This window comes from Opisthorchis viverrini (assembly GCF_000715545.1).
Source record: "Opisthorchis viverrini unplaced genomic scaffold opera_v5_390, whole genome shotgun sequence".
Lineage (NCBI taxonomy): Eukaryota > Metazoa > Platyhelminthes > Trematoda > Opisthorchiida > Opisthorchiidae > Opisthorchis > Opisthorchis viverrini.
The window spans coordinates 77,302-95,276 of record NW_008752046.1 but is presented as its reverse complement, the minus strand read 5'-3'; the positions used below and the strand labels follow the sequence as shown (position 1 = coordinate 95,276).

Here is a 17,975-nt window from a genome sequence, read left to right as displayed (position 1 = left end):
GAAGCACGAGGGCTGGGATACTGCCAGGTTGCCCAAGCCTAGACAGGGGAAGTCGAGAGGCAGAGGTCGGGTTCGAACCACGGACCTTTCGGTCAGTAAATTCGCGCTCTAACCACTTGTGCCACCTCGCCAATTTTTTTGTGACTGATGGTTGAGCATACCGCTTGTTTCATAAATTCATTCCAGTTTGTCCACGATGTCTATCACCTGTCCTTCATCAACTGACCACGTTCTCCGACTTTTTACATGTTTCTGATCGTACCTTATTCCTTGCTTGAAAGGGCGCCGAGTGTTTTGTTGCGTAAAAGGACTGAACCAGTCATTTGACGGCGTGGTTCTTGATGCTGTGCTCGCATCAAGTTCGATGGATTTTCACTGCATTGACCAGATGCTCCAGCTTCGTGATGTCATCAAAACTGAGTTTGGCTCCTTCGACATCCTGTCCTTACTCAGTGCGCTTCCTGCAGGAGAGATTCACTGCCCACGTGTCGTTGTGATTTTCCACGTTTTTCAGTCCAGATAAACCTTGTTTTTGCAGTGGATTCAACTCTTTGTTCCACTGCCTTACTGGATTTGTTCTGATGTTCATGAGCAGACTTCCTCAGGTTCAAAGGCCTCCGTCCAGCCTTCTTCCGTGATGTCTGCACTTGCTACTTGTTCATCGTTCAGTTTGGCTACTGTCCATGCTCTTCGGTGCCTCAGTAGTGGCTAACGGGTCACAGCACGTGACAGAGTGGGAATTACAGCCGTCGTGGACCGGTGAAAGTCTCCCACTGATGGGCTGTTTTGAGCGTGACTGATTTGCTCATCGGGCCTGACATGCATTAACACAAGTGGAGAACGGACTAGCTGGACAACCAACGAAGTAACGTCGAGGAAAACTGAACACTGCACAAATCGTAAACAGTTCAGTCGAATCAAAACTCCTGGAAAGAATTCACCCAATGAACGAATCGAAGGCCAGAATTGCACATCACAACACAACAAAATCGCGAATGGACCAATAAATCTACGAAGACTATGCTTTTCTGTTAACCAATCACAGTGGCATGTATCAGACCCTCTTTGAGACCTATAGAAATGCGAACTAGCAAGGAAGTTTCATCCACACATCGGTGCATCAATGTTGTCTCCAGATGATGGTGATAGAGTGTTTGCAAGCCACTTACCAAGCTCTGTGAACGGAAACGCAATCTCTTCATCAACAACTAGTATTCCAGTCAGAATTAGAGTCTTGACAGCTGCTATGGGTAATAAGAGTAATTATTCCGGTCTAAATCAGTCCAAAGTGTGAATGTGATACAGTCTCTACTGATTTATGAATGTCAGTTTTGAACGCGGTTGTCTAGTGGAGCAGTCACTCTTGCGCCAATCAGGCAAATTTGCACACCTTTAAACAGGGATAGAGTGTCTTCCCTCTGGTTGATCATCATCATCATCAAAGACAGCAGCATCAATATATATATATATATATACATATATATATATATATATTAAAAACCCTAGAGTGAAAAGAGGAAAAGAGTGGATGGGGAAGGGAAACTAGTGCCGACCTATGTCATGCATTCTGAGATGCCTCCAACTGCTCAATCAGACAATCTGGAAAGAAACTGACAGCACAAACGCCACTGACATTGTTTAGCCTCCATTTCTTGCAACGCATCCAGCCAAGCACAGACGGAGTCACGGGGACCCCATCCTGGAAGACGCACTGCATCAACAACACCCAAACTCTTCGTGATCTCTTTGACGCCTTTCTGCCAAGTCATGTGCTGTCCACCTCGCGGTTTCTGCCATTCTGAAGGAGGCACGGAGAACACTCGTCTCGGTAGATGGTGTTCCGGCATATGTAGCACATGACCGAGCCATCATATTCGATGATTCTGGATGTTTTCTCGGATTGGAGTGCCTGCAGCACAACCAAATACCCGTTTCCTATCACCTCGGTGCTAACGCGCCGACGCCTTCCACAACCCGCCACGCTTCTGAGGCATCGGTGGTCGACAACCTGGAGAGGCCTCACATCATCTGTCCTCTGGTTGGCTGTATTAAAACTTTGATTGGCCTCGTTTGCTGCATTCTGGAGATTACACTGCTGTCCTCTCCTAAGAGAAATGTACTTTTAAGGCGATTGTGTAACAAGCCTGTCCAAGAAATCTCCGTTGTACAAGGAATAGACTGCCTCTCAAGAGATGTGCCTTACGGAAGGAAGAAATGTGGCCATCTGTGTTGCATATTCGACGCATGCGGCTTCGCGTGACAAGTTAGGGTTAACCTCAAAAAAACCGCTGTTCTGGGTGCTATCGATTCGACTGACACAAGGACACAGTATAACGGAGCTTGCAAGAATAAGGTTTTTACGGTTCATCTACGGAGGTCCACTAAAAGTGACCTTGTCGGACGAATGGGCTGTCGTAGGAGCGCATCAAAGTACGGTCAAGCCTCTTGAATTTCATGTATCGATTAGAAGGTAATCTGTCAAATTTGATAAGCCTGTGCGCCCAAAGAGGAGGAAAGTTAAACGAGCCACAGAGAAGCAACCCATTCCGCATGGACTGGAAGCTAGAAACAGCCTTTCGTAAAAGTCGCAGATAACCATAAAAATGTTTATTACTTGTTACTAATTGTTTGTCCCCCGAAGGAATTGTCCTGATCTCAAGCGCTGAATGCTAGTACTGTCAAATTCAATCAAGAATGTGAATGGCGTAAGATGGGCCTGCTGTTTTTTCTGCACTTCGTTCACCGTGCTGATCGTATCGAGTTTCATTACCATTCAGCCAGTAAAGGAAAATTCTGACGCACCATCCCTCAAATAGGTTGACTTCTATCTCATATCAAAGGAAAGTGCTTCCACCGTCAAAGAGAAGGTCTTCGTAAGAAAATTGTCATTTTGGTCTGTCGAGAGCAGGTACGCTCTTCGGAAGGGGAATGAGCTGACAATTAAATCTTTTTTGTCTTTGGTTTCCCACAAAAACAGACACTGCTGTAATCAAAGTGACAAGCAGGCCCTCGGTAATTACGCTTTCGAGGTTGACTAATTTATAAGTAAAAAATAGAAATTAACTCCAGCATTGATCAGTGCACGAGGGCAGGAGAGGCCAGGCTCAGGGGTCACGTGGTCATCAATCAATCAGGACACAGGATAACAGAACAGCCAATGGGACAGACCGACCGAGCAACCAATCCCTATCGGAGGTCAGCCCCGGCTGGCTGCATGTATAGCAACACACACATTCACACATACAACACGAATCAACGCACAGCCACCAAACCATCGCTACGCTCCACCACGCTCCCTACCAACGTACTGAGGATGTCACCTCGATTGGTGATGAAACGTTTGCAATCAAACTGCTCAGCTCAGCGAACCCACCAACTACCAAACTGGGACATAATCGGCTGCATTCAAGCCGAGAACAAAGATCCCGGCGCTTATATAATTTTTTAGTAACGGCCTTTCGTTTTATCGACTCCGGTAGAGTTCACCATCTTCAGCACAACCATAATTTCAATTTTTCTCGAAGTAGATTTGTGACCAAAAATCGTTCAGCTGTAGCACTCTTTCGGTGCCTAACTGCCATGCCACCAGAAGAAAGCACGAAGGCTGGGATACTGCCAGGTTGCCTAAGCCTGAACAAGGGGAGTCGGGAGGCAGAGGTCGGGTTCGAACCACGGACCTTTCGGTCAGTAAATTCGTGCTCTAACCACTTCGGCCATCTCACCATCTCTCAAAGTAAGCACATCAACTACTAATCATGTGATAGACGGAAGCCTTTGTAAGCTCTGATTCTTGCGGCTTATTGCGTTGGCTTACTTTGTAAGGTATAATAACATCATCAAGCCAAATTCTCGGAAAAAATCGCCAGACTTTTTAGTATGTCACACTTTTTAATAGGATATGGTATACAAAACTGGTTGGCTAAGTCTAGAAAAGGATACGAGCGCGCAGCTCCCAATCAATTTTGCCCATTTTCTGTAAATATCTATCCCGTGTTTCTTTATAATTACACTGAGACACTTATTTTCACGTATAATTTTGCAGAGTACAAGAATGGCTTGTCTTGGGGAATCGACTCCGACTAGAAAGGCAAAGTCCACCATTTTTTTCCGAAAAAAATCCAAATTCCCTTGTTTAATCGCTAAGCTACGTCAACTCTCCCAAAAGCACCTGTTTGTCCTTCTTCTGTGTTTTTCGATCCCTGGTGTACTTTTAAGGACAGGCATTCACTTTGTGAGGCTGCACCGTTCATTTTGGGTTTTCGGCGCCATCAGCAATTCTGCTGTTTAGCTTTCAGCCAAGTTTTACTCCCATGGTTCATGTGAACTACACCGATACTCACTGAGCCAGTTTCACCGACAACTCTAGACCATTTGTGCGGCCATCTAGTACAGAGAGTTGGGAATTGTGAGCGTAGTTTTTGATCTCAGATTTGGTAGTGTGATGCTGTTACGAAACTCTCGTCTCAGTTCGCATTTCTGCTATCGATCATGGTAGCTCGCTCCCGAATTCCATCACTTTTTTCGAAGCACCAGCGCTCCTGTGAGTGGTACTTACCAGTTTCTGCGCGCATTCCACCTGCATCACGTGAATCCTACCCTCTCTCTCTCTGGTTAATCACGAGGACCCAATGTTTTTTCTATGCACATCACCCAGTCATTGCGCTCTCGTTACGACAGAAAAAAGCATGGAACTGGTGATGTTGGGCTTACTGATTAACAAATAAATTTTCAGCGCAAACATCAGTTGGTCACGTGACCAGATTTGCTCGATTGCGGATGGCTTGTAAACACACACGCACGCAGGCACAAACGATAAGTGGTGTTTCGAGTCGTTTAACATGCTTTGACAAACAGTACACGACATGGGATCCAGTTTGTCAAACTGGTGACAACAGGTTGTGAGCATAAATAGGCATTGTTGTGTGAGCATCGATAAACTTTCACGCATCAACAATGGTTGATCGCCTGGCCAAAATCAAATGCGTGGAAATGCCCATTGAGATGCAAGAAGAGGCGGTGCGTACAGCAAATGAGGCGTTGGACACGTATTCAGAGGACTATGAGATCGCGGCCTACCTGAGACAGCGATTTGACAAGCTGTACAAACCAGTCTGGCATTGTTTTGTTGGTCGAAGCTTTGGTGGGTAAGTGGGAAACAGTGTGTTTATCGATTTCTTGGTTTTTAACCCAATGAAGTTTCTGGCTGGTGAGGAAGTAAGCGACCATATGTGTCATTATTAATTGCCTATTCAACGCAGCCCGTGTGCATCTAACCAGGTTGCTTCAAACTGACATAACCATGCATACTCGTGGTCACTGACTAGCTATCCGACAAGAGAACTTTTGATTTCGTTATACCGTGTGTCACAGTGAGCGCCAGTTAGGTCGGCGTTCATGAAACGTGGCTTAAACTGAACCCTGGCATTTCCATAACTCCAGTCTATGATTGGACAATCTGGCAGTATCTGGACCCTCGTTATTCCTTCGGGTAGCTTGGCAGCTAGGCACCGAAAGGGTGTTAAGACTGAATTGTTTGTTTTCATAAAGGAAACTACTCACAAGGTTGCTGAAAACTCTTCGACAGCCCACGACCGGTTTCGCCTCATCGAATCAGCGTAGTTCCCGAGTTTCCGTCAACCTCATGTTCTACTTGAACCCAAATTGCACCGTTTTCGAGAAATACACTCATTTGTAAATCAATTTGGTTTTCACAAGAAGCTCAACTGAATCTCTCATTTATGATATTTTACAACTGAATGTGCTACACACAGGCCGCCTCATGATTCAGTTGGCCCGATATTCGAGATATCGCAGTATATTTTCGTAAAGGAAACTACTCACAAGGTTGCTGAAGACTCTTCGACAACTCACGACTCTCGAATATTGTGCCAACTGAATCATCAGGCGGCCTGTGTGCAGCACATTCAATTGTAAAATATCATAAACGAGAGATTCAGTTGAGTCTCTCGTGAAAACCAAATTGATTTTACAAATGAATTGTTTGTTCTTTCATTCACTCATTCTGTCATACTGGACTAAGGTCGTTGGATGGTGGGAAGGGGAGCAGATTACTGACGGCTAATTTAAGTCACGTTTTATGGTTCACCTCGCTCAGCAAAATGACACGTTACCTGGACACGAAATGTCACGGTTGATTTGGCTGTTTGCAACCGCTGTGGCTGCTTTGTCAGGCTCACTAAGCGGCATTTGAATACTGAACTACAAACCCGAGGAGTGTTAGTCATGTGATCAACCGATAAATTAGACATCGATATGCACGTGGGTGTACTCTGAAACAAGACGTATCTCAGCAATAGGCATGAAGGTATAAAGGTAGGGAAGCATTCCTTGAAGAGGTTTCTCATTCTTGAAGGTCAGTTAGCCCTGAAATCCAAAAAAAGTGATGAAAATTTCCCCTCTTTTAAGTTACCAGATTGAGTCTTGACAGACAATAAGTTACCGACTGCTAACTCATGAAGAATTTCTGTCGGAATTTCTATCACGCGGTGTTTGGCTGCGTGAAACTAAGTACAAACATTATCGGATGAACAGCTAGTATTTGTACAAGAATATGATTCCATCTTGGGATAAACCTACGGGAGAAACTTCTATCCCTTTCCTCCTCTGGGCAGGGGAAGGCTGTAGTCTGGTGCCAGTGGACAAGATTAAAACTCGGAAAAATTTGGATGGATCTGAGTTATAGCGCTGTCGGTCTAATTAAGTCAACTACCAGTCCGACTGGAATAGATCCAGTTCACGTACACGGAACCCGGTGGATCTCAGAACGTCCGCTAGCACTTGTTGAACTCAGAGTAGAATTCGGATAGGCGATCGATGAGACAACAGTTCAAACGCAACCCGTGTGTGGATAGAGAGGCATCGTGAAACCAGAAGGTTCCAGAAATGTAAGAGCCAATGTGTTCGGGAAGTTTTGGGACTTAAAAACTATCCGATAAGTGAGTAAATGAAGGGCAAAATTGCAAACTTAATTCATTCTGGGAAACCAGGTGGACAAGTGGAATATATTGGCTAATTTTAAGCCACCGTCTGTGAGTTGACAAAGTACCAATATGCCTTTTTGCCTTCAGGTGCCATCGGGCCAGATCAAGGTCTCCGGCGTTGTTATAATCTACAGAGGAATTTAGGCACTTCGCCTCTAACTAAGTAGTTTGTACGTAATTAAGAGCGGAAACGTTCTCCAGAGAATTTAGACAAATTTGTGGCCACACACAAAAGATACTGGAAACTAGTATGGGATTTTTAAAGTCGAAGTACTACACTGTGCTCCACTTAATTGAGTTTTAACCTTGAAAAATTTCATGCACCGCATGCCGCTCAACACTACGCGAACCGAACTTGGCCCCGAACTCCAAAGTACTGGAGCCACCACAGCTGGCAGAAGTCCTAACTTTCATAGTTACCGGCCTCCCCCAACATGTGCGGCGTGAGTCCAAGAACGTCAATCAAGATTTAGACCTGGCGTCACGCATGTCACCGACCAGCGATGGCAGTTTTCCCCGACTTTAAAGGAGCCTTCAACTGTGTGGACAGAGCGGCTGCTCTAAATATTTTTTGCGAGAAACAAATTTACTTAAGTTCAAGTAGAACATAAGGTTGACGGAAACTCGGGGACTACGCCTACCTGATGAGCCCCAAGAAGGACGAAACTGGTCATGGGCTGTCGAAGAGTTTTCAGCAGCCTTGTGACACTGTACACGTTCACTTACAGTCGAGTTAGTGTACACAGTGACCTGACCAAAAACTTCCGCACAACGAGTGCGGAGGTCTGTTACCTTCGCCCTTTTCTGCCCACAAGTATCATCGATTTTGTTGTGAAATTCCCACTGTGAGGGACAATAAATCTGGTATGGGAATCATGCATAGAGAGAGAGCTTAATGGACCTGAATTATAGGGACCAGATCGTTTTGTTATCTGACGATGACTGTTCCGCTCAAGGTACTCGGAACCGCCCTTGACTTGGCAGAGGAGTATGAAGGAGATCACGAAGCGCTTGGATGCCGTCGGTGCTACTCGCCTCCAGGATGAGGACCGCGTGATCCTCAATGGTTGGAGATACTACAAGATATGGCTGCCGACCGATGTCAGTGGCGTTCTTGTTGTCAGCTTCTCTCCAGATCATCTGATTGAATGCTTGGAGGCATGGGCTCCTCGGAATGATTGTGGTAAGCTAGCACTAAGTCCATTCCCCGTCCACCTTTACTCTTTTCTTTACAATAAGGCTTTCAAATAAATCATGGTTGTACGGCAGTGAAGCAACGGTGTTGGACACTGATGCCATGCTGTCGATGAGGATTATGATGATTCATAACCGAATACCGGAGATGTCTCACATTCTGGCATGCAAATTGAATCTAAATTGCACAGCTTTACTTTAGAATGAACAGCTTTTGGTTTCCCTGATCGGTTCATGTCATGCATAAGTCGTGCGGAACATCAAGGAACAACTTAAGACCGGAGAAAATTCCTCTGAAGCGAAATGACTGTATATAAAATACAGCTCTCGGATCGATCTCAGAATAGGGTTGGGAATGTGTGCCCCAATCCGAGAACCTTAGACGTCCTCAAACTTCGGATCACATGCGTTTCCATAGCTTAGCAAGTGTAATCCGGTTACAGGGAGTGAGCAACGAGGTGGTGCGTAAACGGGTATTCGGTCTGTTTTAGTCTGGGTAGCTCTGTTTTCACGTGGATGGAAACCTTGAAGAATGCAACACTCAGTCGATCCCATTTGTACACACACTGTTCTTCTCCTAATCAGCCGGTCCAGTCAAGGTTTCCTATCGTCGTGAGCAAGACTTTTGTCAGGTTGATCAAGCTGATGACCCCAACATGATGCTCACACGCGGTCCAAATATGTACAAATGTTATTCTCGATCGTCTTCTCCAAAGTAAAGGCTTCTTCGCTCTGAGTTCCTACACTTCCATATTCTTCTCACTTTTTAGTAAGGGGTTCTTCCTTCATCGTTTTATGTCAGCCACACGCCAACTATACATTTCTGGTGTTTTGCTATCAATGATGTTGTGAGTACTGTTTATGTCTTGCTTCTGGATTCGGGTCCTATGTATGCTTGCTGCATGCAACAGCCCAGTTTTAGCCCGTCTAAACTTTCCGCACACACGATTACATGCGAATCGATTAGTTGGAACAACTAATATCGTTTAGTTAGCTGAATAAATCATATAAGTCACGTGATTCAATCTTCATTTCTGGAAATAATCTGAAGAGACTTGTTTCAACTTTGGAGCACGTCTTGGGTGGCCTTAGTATGCCAACAAGAGGAGAGATCACCTATGAAATCAGCTGATCCTTACTTTTAGACCTTGTTTTATGTTTTTTTGTGTACTGAATATCGTATATCTAGCTACGAAGGTTATTTACGGGGGAAACATATGAGGCGCATGTGCTCAGCTGATCTCACAGATAATTCGAATTCATTCTGAATGTCATCCAGAGAGAAGCGTGCTTTAAGAGGATAAATCAATAAATGGTGCAATAAACTGCTAGCACATGGTCTTATTTGGTGATGAGTAATGGGCTGCGACAATCTGGTCCTTGGTATCGAAGGGAACGCAAAGCGGCAAGTCAGTCTCTGGTCCCAGTCTCCTCTCCGAACCGAAATAGATGAATAAACAAATTAAAAGACAAGAATGAAAAATGATCAATGTACTGTGGATGAAGGCTGATTCGTATGTGTTGATTCTTAAATCAGATCACTATCATCTCCATCCTCATCAGAGACAGCACCCACTCCTCGTTGCAAGGTTTATTTAATTATCAATTAAAGTTTCAAAGCGAAAAGAAGAGAAAAGAGCGGGTAATGCATTAGAACTGGTGCTCGCCTATCTGAGATGCATACATCCCCAATCTAGAAAGAAACGGACTGATATCGATTAACTGCCATTTCTTGCAACATCTTCAGCCACGCAAGCGGCATCCCGTCCTGGAAGGCAGACTGCACCAGCACCACGAACGGGACATCAACTCAGAAATCCCCTTCAAACACTTTGGCCGCTTATCCACTGTCATGGGGAGTCGATACAACTAAAAGCAATCTCAGAGGCGGTTACTTCCAGACGCAGTTATTGTGCCTGCAGGATGGGAGTTACGACTGTACCCGGTATGCGTCTGACAGAGGTGAGTGGTCAATGAAGCAATGAGATGAATGCTAGAGGGTTTCCAAAACCCCGATGTTCAGAAAGAAAACCTAGTCGATCTGGAATTAGCAGACGACATCGTTCTCATCTGCGAAGAGGAGAAGGCGCAGGTGTTTTTGGATGAACTGACCAAAGTCATCACGTCCTCTGGTATACGCTTTGCGCCCACAAAGGTTAAGGTCATACTCGTGGACATGCAGTCACTGAACACGCAACCCACAATCCAGGGAGAGGCACTGGAATTTGTGGAGCGTTTTACGTATCTTGGAAGTTGTAGTAGTTCTGACTGTAGTGTGACAGATGAGGTGAATGCGCGGATCTGCAAGGCACGGATCGCGTTTGTTAATTTAAGACACCTATGGTGTCAAAGTGATGTATCCTTGAATCTCAAGGACGTGTTTATCAGGCTACAGTGCGGGCTGTTTTTTGTTGTATGGCTGTGAGAACTGGTCTGTTCGAGCAGTAGAACTGAGATTTCTACAGGTGTGCGACAATTTTCGTCCCAGAACCATTGATCGTGTGGGTTGTTGTCGGCGAATCCGTAACGAGGCAGTTAGGAAGCGCGTTTTCGGTTGCGCAACGGGTACTTCCATTGAAGAATGTGTCCAGCACCGGAAGCTGCGTTGGTTGGTACGTGTGTTGTGTAAACCTAGCCATTATTTGCCGAGGAGAGTGCTGTTTCCCATGCCCGGTTCAGAGTGGCGTAAACAGAGAGTTGGCCAACCCTTGGCTTGGCAGGGGGATATGAAAGAGATCACGAAACGCTTGGGTGCTGTCGGTGCTACTCGCCTTCCAGGATGGGGACCGCGTAATCCTCGCTGCCTCAAGTTGGAGACGCTGCAAGATATGACTGCCAACCGATGTCAGTGGCGTTCTTGTTAGTTTCTATCCAGATTGCCTGAGTGAATGTCTGGAGGTGTAGGCACCTCGGAATGATTGTGGTAAGCTAGCATTAAGTCACTTCTCCGTCCATCGTTACTCCTTTTTTCGCAATAAGGCTTCCAAATAAGTCATGTCCGTATGTTAGTGAAGTATCGGGGTTGAATACTGATGTCATGCTGTCGATGATGATGATGATTATGATATGAGTGAACCAAGACTGTGGGACCGGTACAGCATGGTGAACCACAGTGCATTTGTTTGGACATCTGGCTGGAACGTTTCTGCAATCAAATCGGATTGTTTGGATAGATTTGATGAAATTCGGTGTGGTATGTGAAAAAGAAGAAGAAATACCGCACTTGCTGTGGCGACATCAGGAATCGAATTTTGTCTCCTGTTTTGTTAGTTGCGTTTAATTTTTTGGTTGAAAACTTCCTTTGCTAACCAGGATGACACAATCAGTGTCGGTTGCATTTGCGCTGTATCGCATTTTGGTGGTCTACCGGCGTGTATGCATTGCGTCTTGCTACTGGTGGTGTTTATTGAGCGGTAGGTAATATTCGACTGCAATTGATTTTCCGGATGGTTGGTCCCATTGGTCAGCCCGTAAGCTCAATATCTGATTGGTTAACGTTCGAGTGACCTTTGAGATTCACATGTATGACTCGTACTCTGCGGACCTTGTCTAGTGGCTCTCTAATGCGTCTATCTGACATTCGGTTCTCCTGAATTTGTCCGATTAGGCTGATGACCATTTGTTAGTTGTGGCGGACTAAGCCTGTCTCGTATTCCGAAACCGCGTACTCTTCTCATTTTCTGAGCTGAAATTGCGTCATTCTCTATTTTATTGAGTGGAAGCCAGAACCATGTTTTATGGTTTTTACCACCGTGTAGACCGTTTTTACCCGTTTTCTCCATTCTGTCGTTCTGCGCTGTTGATTCGATAAACAACATTGTTTTTTTTTAACACCAGTTGATTTTGAGCGATAGTATATTCTCTTTAGTTTACCATTCGGTTTTAGTTACCAGGATATTTTTCGGGTTTCGCGAGATTTTGTCATCTGCAGAGAAATGATCAGTCTGCATATTTGACCGAATGCTTTTGTTGTTCTTGCTGTCTAATGGACTTCTTCGGATTTTTTTTATGTAATCTCGTGGTCGCCTGATGTTCTGACGTAACTGATGAAGAAGATATCTCCCTCTGTTCAGTTTCAGTGTACAGCAATGTGCCCTCTTCCTAACTAGTACGTTTAGAAGTGAAACTTGGCCAAAATTTTTCAGTCCGATCGTACGTTAGACAACTTCGGTGGGGCTGTTATCTGCTGTTTATCCGAACCTTTTCATAATCAAGAAAGCGTTGCCAGTATGGCGGATTCATAGTTTCGCAGTGCGGTGAGCTTTTGCGTCTCTGCTTCGGTGACAAACTTGGACGTCAGTGATCGCATCGGAGTTCCGCCAGTCTTTGTTTGCCCTTTTTTGTCCTGGAACTTGAAATGCATAGGCCCAAAATTTTGATTCAGTTTTCCGTTGTGTTTGGAATATTGTACGTTGCTAATGCCTTCTTAATATCGTGAACCCGAGTCCGAACAGCCGCTTGATGGCGTGTTGCGCTTAGCCGAACCAGACAGCCAATCAACGTGCGAGTCAGTTGATCGATTGAACAGTGACGTGTTTGGATCCGGAAACGGGCTGATTACCAAGCTCACGTGAAAAGTTCCAGGCGGGCCAAAAAAAACCACACTAAAATTGTGACTCATCTGTCAGGGGCACGTGAAGAACAACCAATTACATATGTCCCAACGAAAACAGTTATTCCGTTGGTAGCTGTGTAGTCCAGTTACGTTCGGAGCTGGTTCACCTGACATTGTAAAACAACTCCAGTGCGATCCCTTCCACAAGAATATGATTCGCTGAAGTGAGCAGATCAGATGAAAAATTTATCACCGTCAATCCTCTCTAGATTGGTTAAAATCAGTCGGCACTACTATTCGTGTTCCGCTCTATCAAAAAGCGCTTCAACCTCTTTATATGTTCCGCTCTATCAAAAAAGCGCTTCAACCTCTTTATTTATGGCGTATTATTTTATAAAGCGCGCTACTCGATTGATTAAAAAAACTCGCGCGTTTTTAATGCATTCAGAATTGTAAACTGGTGGTCGGGTTTGAGAAATTCTGTACTTTTAGACTTGGGAGATATATGAGTATCAATTTGCGGTGTAAGGATGCAATGACCAACAGAGCGTTTGTGGGTTGTCAGTTTGGTCAACAGTATTGATTGCTATTGAATTGTTATTGAGGTGTTCTCTTGTCATTGAAAATGAATCTGCACTTTTTACTCGTCTTTCAAATGTACTTTGTGACGTTCATCTTTCAGCTTGCCTAAGAAAATATTAACCGTATGGATTATTTGTCACCCAGAATATAGCCGTGCATTCTTCCCCTTGCTGTTGTTCAGCGGAGTATGTTAGGCGCACGACACGGTACCTTTCTAAGAAAATACGTGATCAGTTCTCTTACCGGAATACCACCAGTCTCAACAGTTCAGCCAGAAGCTCAATTGCGTCCCACCTAATTAACACCGGGCACGTAGTCATGCCAAATAAGTCATTTCTTGTCATTCATCTTGTGCCCAATTGACTGCCACCATCTATCCAACGGCGTTGCTTGACTACAGCCGAGGCAGTCGCTATACACCTGATAAACGCGGTTTTGTGCTGTCAAAAACGTTTTGTACGAACGCTGAGTCTGCCTTGGTCGTGTGACACGAATCAACCGGCCCTCTAGACTGTCTCACATCCAACTAGATGCGACGTGGAGTGCACAGACAACCAATATTTCGTGTCTCTACGTCTTTCATTTCACCAACCAATCTTCGCCGTGTATTTCATTTTCACTTTTACTTAAAACATTAGATATTTACTGACCTGATGACGAGATCCCGAAAACATTGATGTTCTTCACCCTGTTCTTGCTCAAACGAGGGGGGAAATTAAGGCAAAATGCACTACCAACAGTGCTCAGTACTAGCAAACGCCTGAGTCTAATGGTTTCGTTTTACGTAATAAAAGTAGTGTCTTTAAAGTTCCCCATAAATTCCACTTGTACTTGTGGTCGAGAGACGGGGAACGCCTACATTCTTTTACAACCACCCTTTTATAGCTAATATTTTAAGCTACTATCTATTAGTTAGTAGCAAACAGAAACAAACAACTGGCTGTTTATCTCTCCATCTCCTTCAGATCGGTGGCATATGAGGAACACCATTTCATCTATTTCACATTGAGAAAACGTGCATTCATGTTGTACAAGTGGTCCTGAACACAATTCCGCTCGACCTAAAGACTTCTGCAATCACCGACCGTCGGAAATTTGCTAGATGTTCTGAACGTTAGACTGTTCGCGTTGCTCAAATTCTTTGCTACGTATTTACATGCAAAAAACTGATTTATTATCAATATAGTTTTTAACTGATCACAAATTGCTGCAGTTTTTTCAAGGGGAAATGGGGGACTTTCCTGCATCGTTCTGTTTTTCTGCTTGTTAGGGTAAGACGGCGTGTGATACGAACCAGAGAGAAATTCTCAATCGGTTTGTTCTGCTTCCGTTGAGAACCGTAACAGAATTCGAAGTTTGAGGCCGCCTGGAATCAGAGTGGTTTACTAACGAATGCAAGCAGGCATTCCACATTATATGCATAACCGTACAAGCAAATAGAGCAAAGCTCCGGAAAATTTTGAGGTGTTAAAACAACGAGAGAGTTCAGACGGTTTTATCGATGCAATATTCTGTCAAGAATGATCCACAGGGAAGTTGGTTTCAAGAAGATTCCTGATAATTTTACAGTCGTGAGTGGTGCTTACAAGTCATGCTTACTGTCAGTTTACTTGTGTCATTCAAGAATGGCACCTTTTTGACCCTGGTGGTTCTTGAAAAGCGTAACAGCTATACAAAAACGGCTTACAACCTGATTACATTCAAACTGGACCGAATAAAAGCCCGGACCTAGAAGGTCCCAGTAGATTAGTGAGTGGAACGTTGGTCTGACATTGGAGAGATTAGGATATTTCTGGTGACAAAACTCATTTCTGCTGTCCGTTTGTGGTTCGAAAAGCAGTTGTTGCATTAGATAAGGTTATTTGCTCTTACAACACTGAATGAGTTTACTTTTGAAAAGACAACTGGTAACTCACGTTTGTCTGTTCACTGAACTGTCTAATTGGGTTGCGAATGGGTTAACATCGTCCGTGCCTCGAGGATTTCACTGGGGCACCACGCTGTTTTGCCTCACAAAAAAAGCACTGACCGTATAGCCCAGATTGCTGATGAAATGTTCGTAATCCAACTGTCCGAATCAGCGAAAAACCAATGGATACTACTGATGAAGCATGGGAGTAGTATGTGGTCTTCTCATAAATCCGCTTCGCGTCCATTGAAAAGTACTGAATTTGTGGAATTGCTTCGTAGCATTCATTTGAAATTGAGTGATAGTCGATGAGTATCCAGGAAAGCTCAGGAAGATGCGTTCGAGAAGGCGGATACTCTGTTTTTATAAACAAGATGCATATGAGAGACTTGCTTTCCTGTCCAGTAAATAACTCCGCAGCGAGGGCCTTCTTCCTTTGGCTGGTGTCATGTTTCAAGGCTGGTCAGTTGACTGTTCGCTAAATTGTCTGATTGGGTTGCGAATGGGTCGACATCGTCTGTGCATCGATGGTTACACTGGGGCATCGCACTGGTTTGCTTCACAAAGAAGCACTGACCGGATAAACTCGGTTGGTTTCACGGGTTAACCGGCGGATATTTCAGGGGAAACAATGTGCCAGCAACGCCCAAACTCCTCCTGGTCTCTTTCACAATCTTCCGCCAATCTGTACGATGTCCAATTCAAGGTTTGCGCGAGAACAAAACTCACCTAAGTAAACGGTGCTTCGGTATGCGTGACGCACGGTCAATCCACTTTGTGTGAGTGGCTTTTATGCTAATCCAAAGATGTTCGGGGACTGAGATACCATGTGAACGAATTTGGCATTCTTTCATAAAGGAAACTACTCACAAGGTTGCTGAAAACTCTTCCACAACCCACCACTGGTTTCGCCCTTCTGGGGGCTCATCCGGTAGGTGCATTCCCCTTGTTTCCGTCAACCTTATGTTCTACTTGAACCCAAATTGGACTGTTTTCGAGAAATACACTCATTTGCAAATCAATTTGGCTTTCACAAGAGACTCAAATGTAGATTATCATAAACGAGAGAGTCAGTTGAGTCTCTCGTGAAAACCAAATCGATTTGCAAATGAGTGTTTGTCTCGAATTTGACATTCATTTACCGTCACTATTTCACCATCTCCAACAAGGTACACTGGAGGACTTGTGTGCCCTGGAAATCGGACTTCAGAACTTGAAGTTATGCCCCCCCCCAAATTAACAGTTAAGAGAAAAAGTAGATCGGAATATTTACGAAATTCCTTGTCTTATATTTTTGGTTAAAATATCAGGAGAGGTCGTGGTGTGCAACGAAATTCAAGACAGCTATGCATTGAATAATACATGATCCTCGGAGTAAAGTATGCGTGAGATATAGTTTGGCAAGGACGAAGTATTAATAATCTGGTTCACGAAGATGTTCTGTATAAAATGATATGATGCGCTCTTTGTGGCTCAGAATCCAATCAACGGTGGTGGTGTTGTCCGCTGGTCCCTACTCAACGTTCTTGCTTCAAGGAGGTACGGAGACCAGTCCTGCCGGGCCCTGACCCAAAGTCTGTTTGGGTGCTGAAGTCTTGAGCGGTTGGAAGCCAAGTTCTTCTGGAGGGATACCAAACTGTCGCAGTTTACCCTCACAAGTCGCCAGTAAGTCGTTGTGGGCCTGAGAAGCGGAAAAGATATTAAAAAATCAATCAAAACGCAAAATCTCTTGCTTTTGACTGTTAGAACATATCACCCTGGAAGTCATATGATAAAAAGACATTCCAGACTTTGTTTTACTGGGCTTCTCTGAACTGTTCTTATCAGGGAGGTCAGATTCCCTGAAAGCAACCTCCGAACGCCCAGAACCCACTGCTCCACCAAAAACTCAACAGGAAAGCCGGCAAGCATCAAGGCCAGTCAATCATTCAATCAATTCAGCAAAACCTGATGAGTGTTCTTGCACGACCGAATGTGATCAGCGTTCAGGCACTTCACAGAGGCACGCCTATCAAGCAGCCTGGATCAATGTCAGAAAGTTCCGTTTAAATAGCGTGGGGCCGTTGCAAATTTTGCTGTCGCACTCGCACTCACTCACGCCCTTGCTGGCTTTTGTTCGGAATAAAACTGTTGTGTTCCCTTCAGAGGCACGTCAAGCAGCCTGGATCAATGTCAGAAAGTTCCGTTTAAATAGCGTGGGGCCGTTGCAAATTTTGCTGTCGCACTCACTCACTCACACGCCCTTGCACTCTTTTGTTCGGAATAAAACTGTTGTGTTCCCTTCTGTGAGTATTTTTTCTCCGGCATTATGCACTGGGCCAGGTCAGCAGCAAAAACCACAGATTGACCAGTCAGCAGATACAACTATTCTGTGCAATAGTGGAGCTCTATTTAGCAACATGAATTTTCCACCGGTGAATCAAAAGATGTCCAAAGTATATAACTGGCAAAGCGAACGGTGAGTTTGACAGTTTTGACTGACCGCGGAGGGTGTGGTTCTCAGTTCATGATCATCGATGCAGACGGAATCCCAGTGATTTGGATAAAACTGAAGAAGAGTGGATCAGTCAAGAAGTACAGAAATTTCTGACTTATTGGCATTCCGTCCGCATAAGTTTTGAGGGTCTTGAAGCGCACCCTTCTTTGAGTTTGATGTTAAATCACATATTTTAGTGTCGAAACTTATACTGCCTCATCATCGTTCGGGGGGGGGGGGTTACGCCAAATTGGTGGT

The 17,975-nt window shown here is 44.6% G+C and overlaps 2 protein-coding genes across 2 annotated transcripts in view; one reads left to right on the top strand and one right to left on the bottom strand.

Moving 5' to 3' along the window:
• Positions 1–4,945: 4,945 nt before the first annotated feature.
• Positions 4,946–11,059, top strand: T265_15202 (hypothetical protein; the record flags this gene model as incomplete). The annotated part of the gene is made up of 4 exons (XM_009177044.1): positions 4,946–5,144; positions 7,958–8,184; positions 10,232–10,482; positions 10,661–11,059. The coding sequence occupies 4 exons, from the start codon at positions 4,954–4,956 to the stop codon at positions 11,057–11,059; spliced, it is 1,068 nt and encodes a 355-aa protein (XP_009175308.1).
• A 5,460-nt stretch (positions 11,060–16,519) lies between these two features.
• Positions 16,520–17,975, bottom strand: part of T265_10621 (hypothetical protein) — a gene marked incomplete at both ends in the record, with an annotated part of 23,281 nt that continues 21,825 nt past the window's right edge. Inside the window, one exon of the mRNA XM_009177043.1 lies at positions 16,520–16,922. Within this exon, the coding sequence (XP_009175307.1) occupies positions 16,773–16,922 (150 nt within the window). The remainder of the gene's footprint in view (positions 16,923–17,975) is intronic.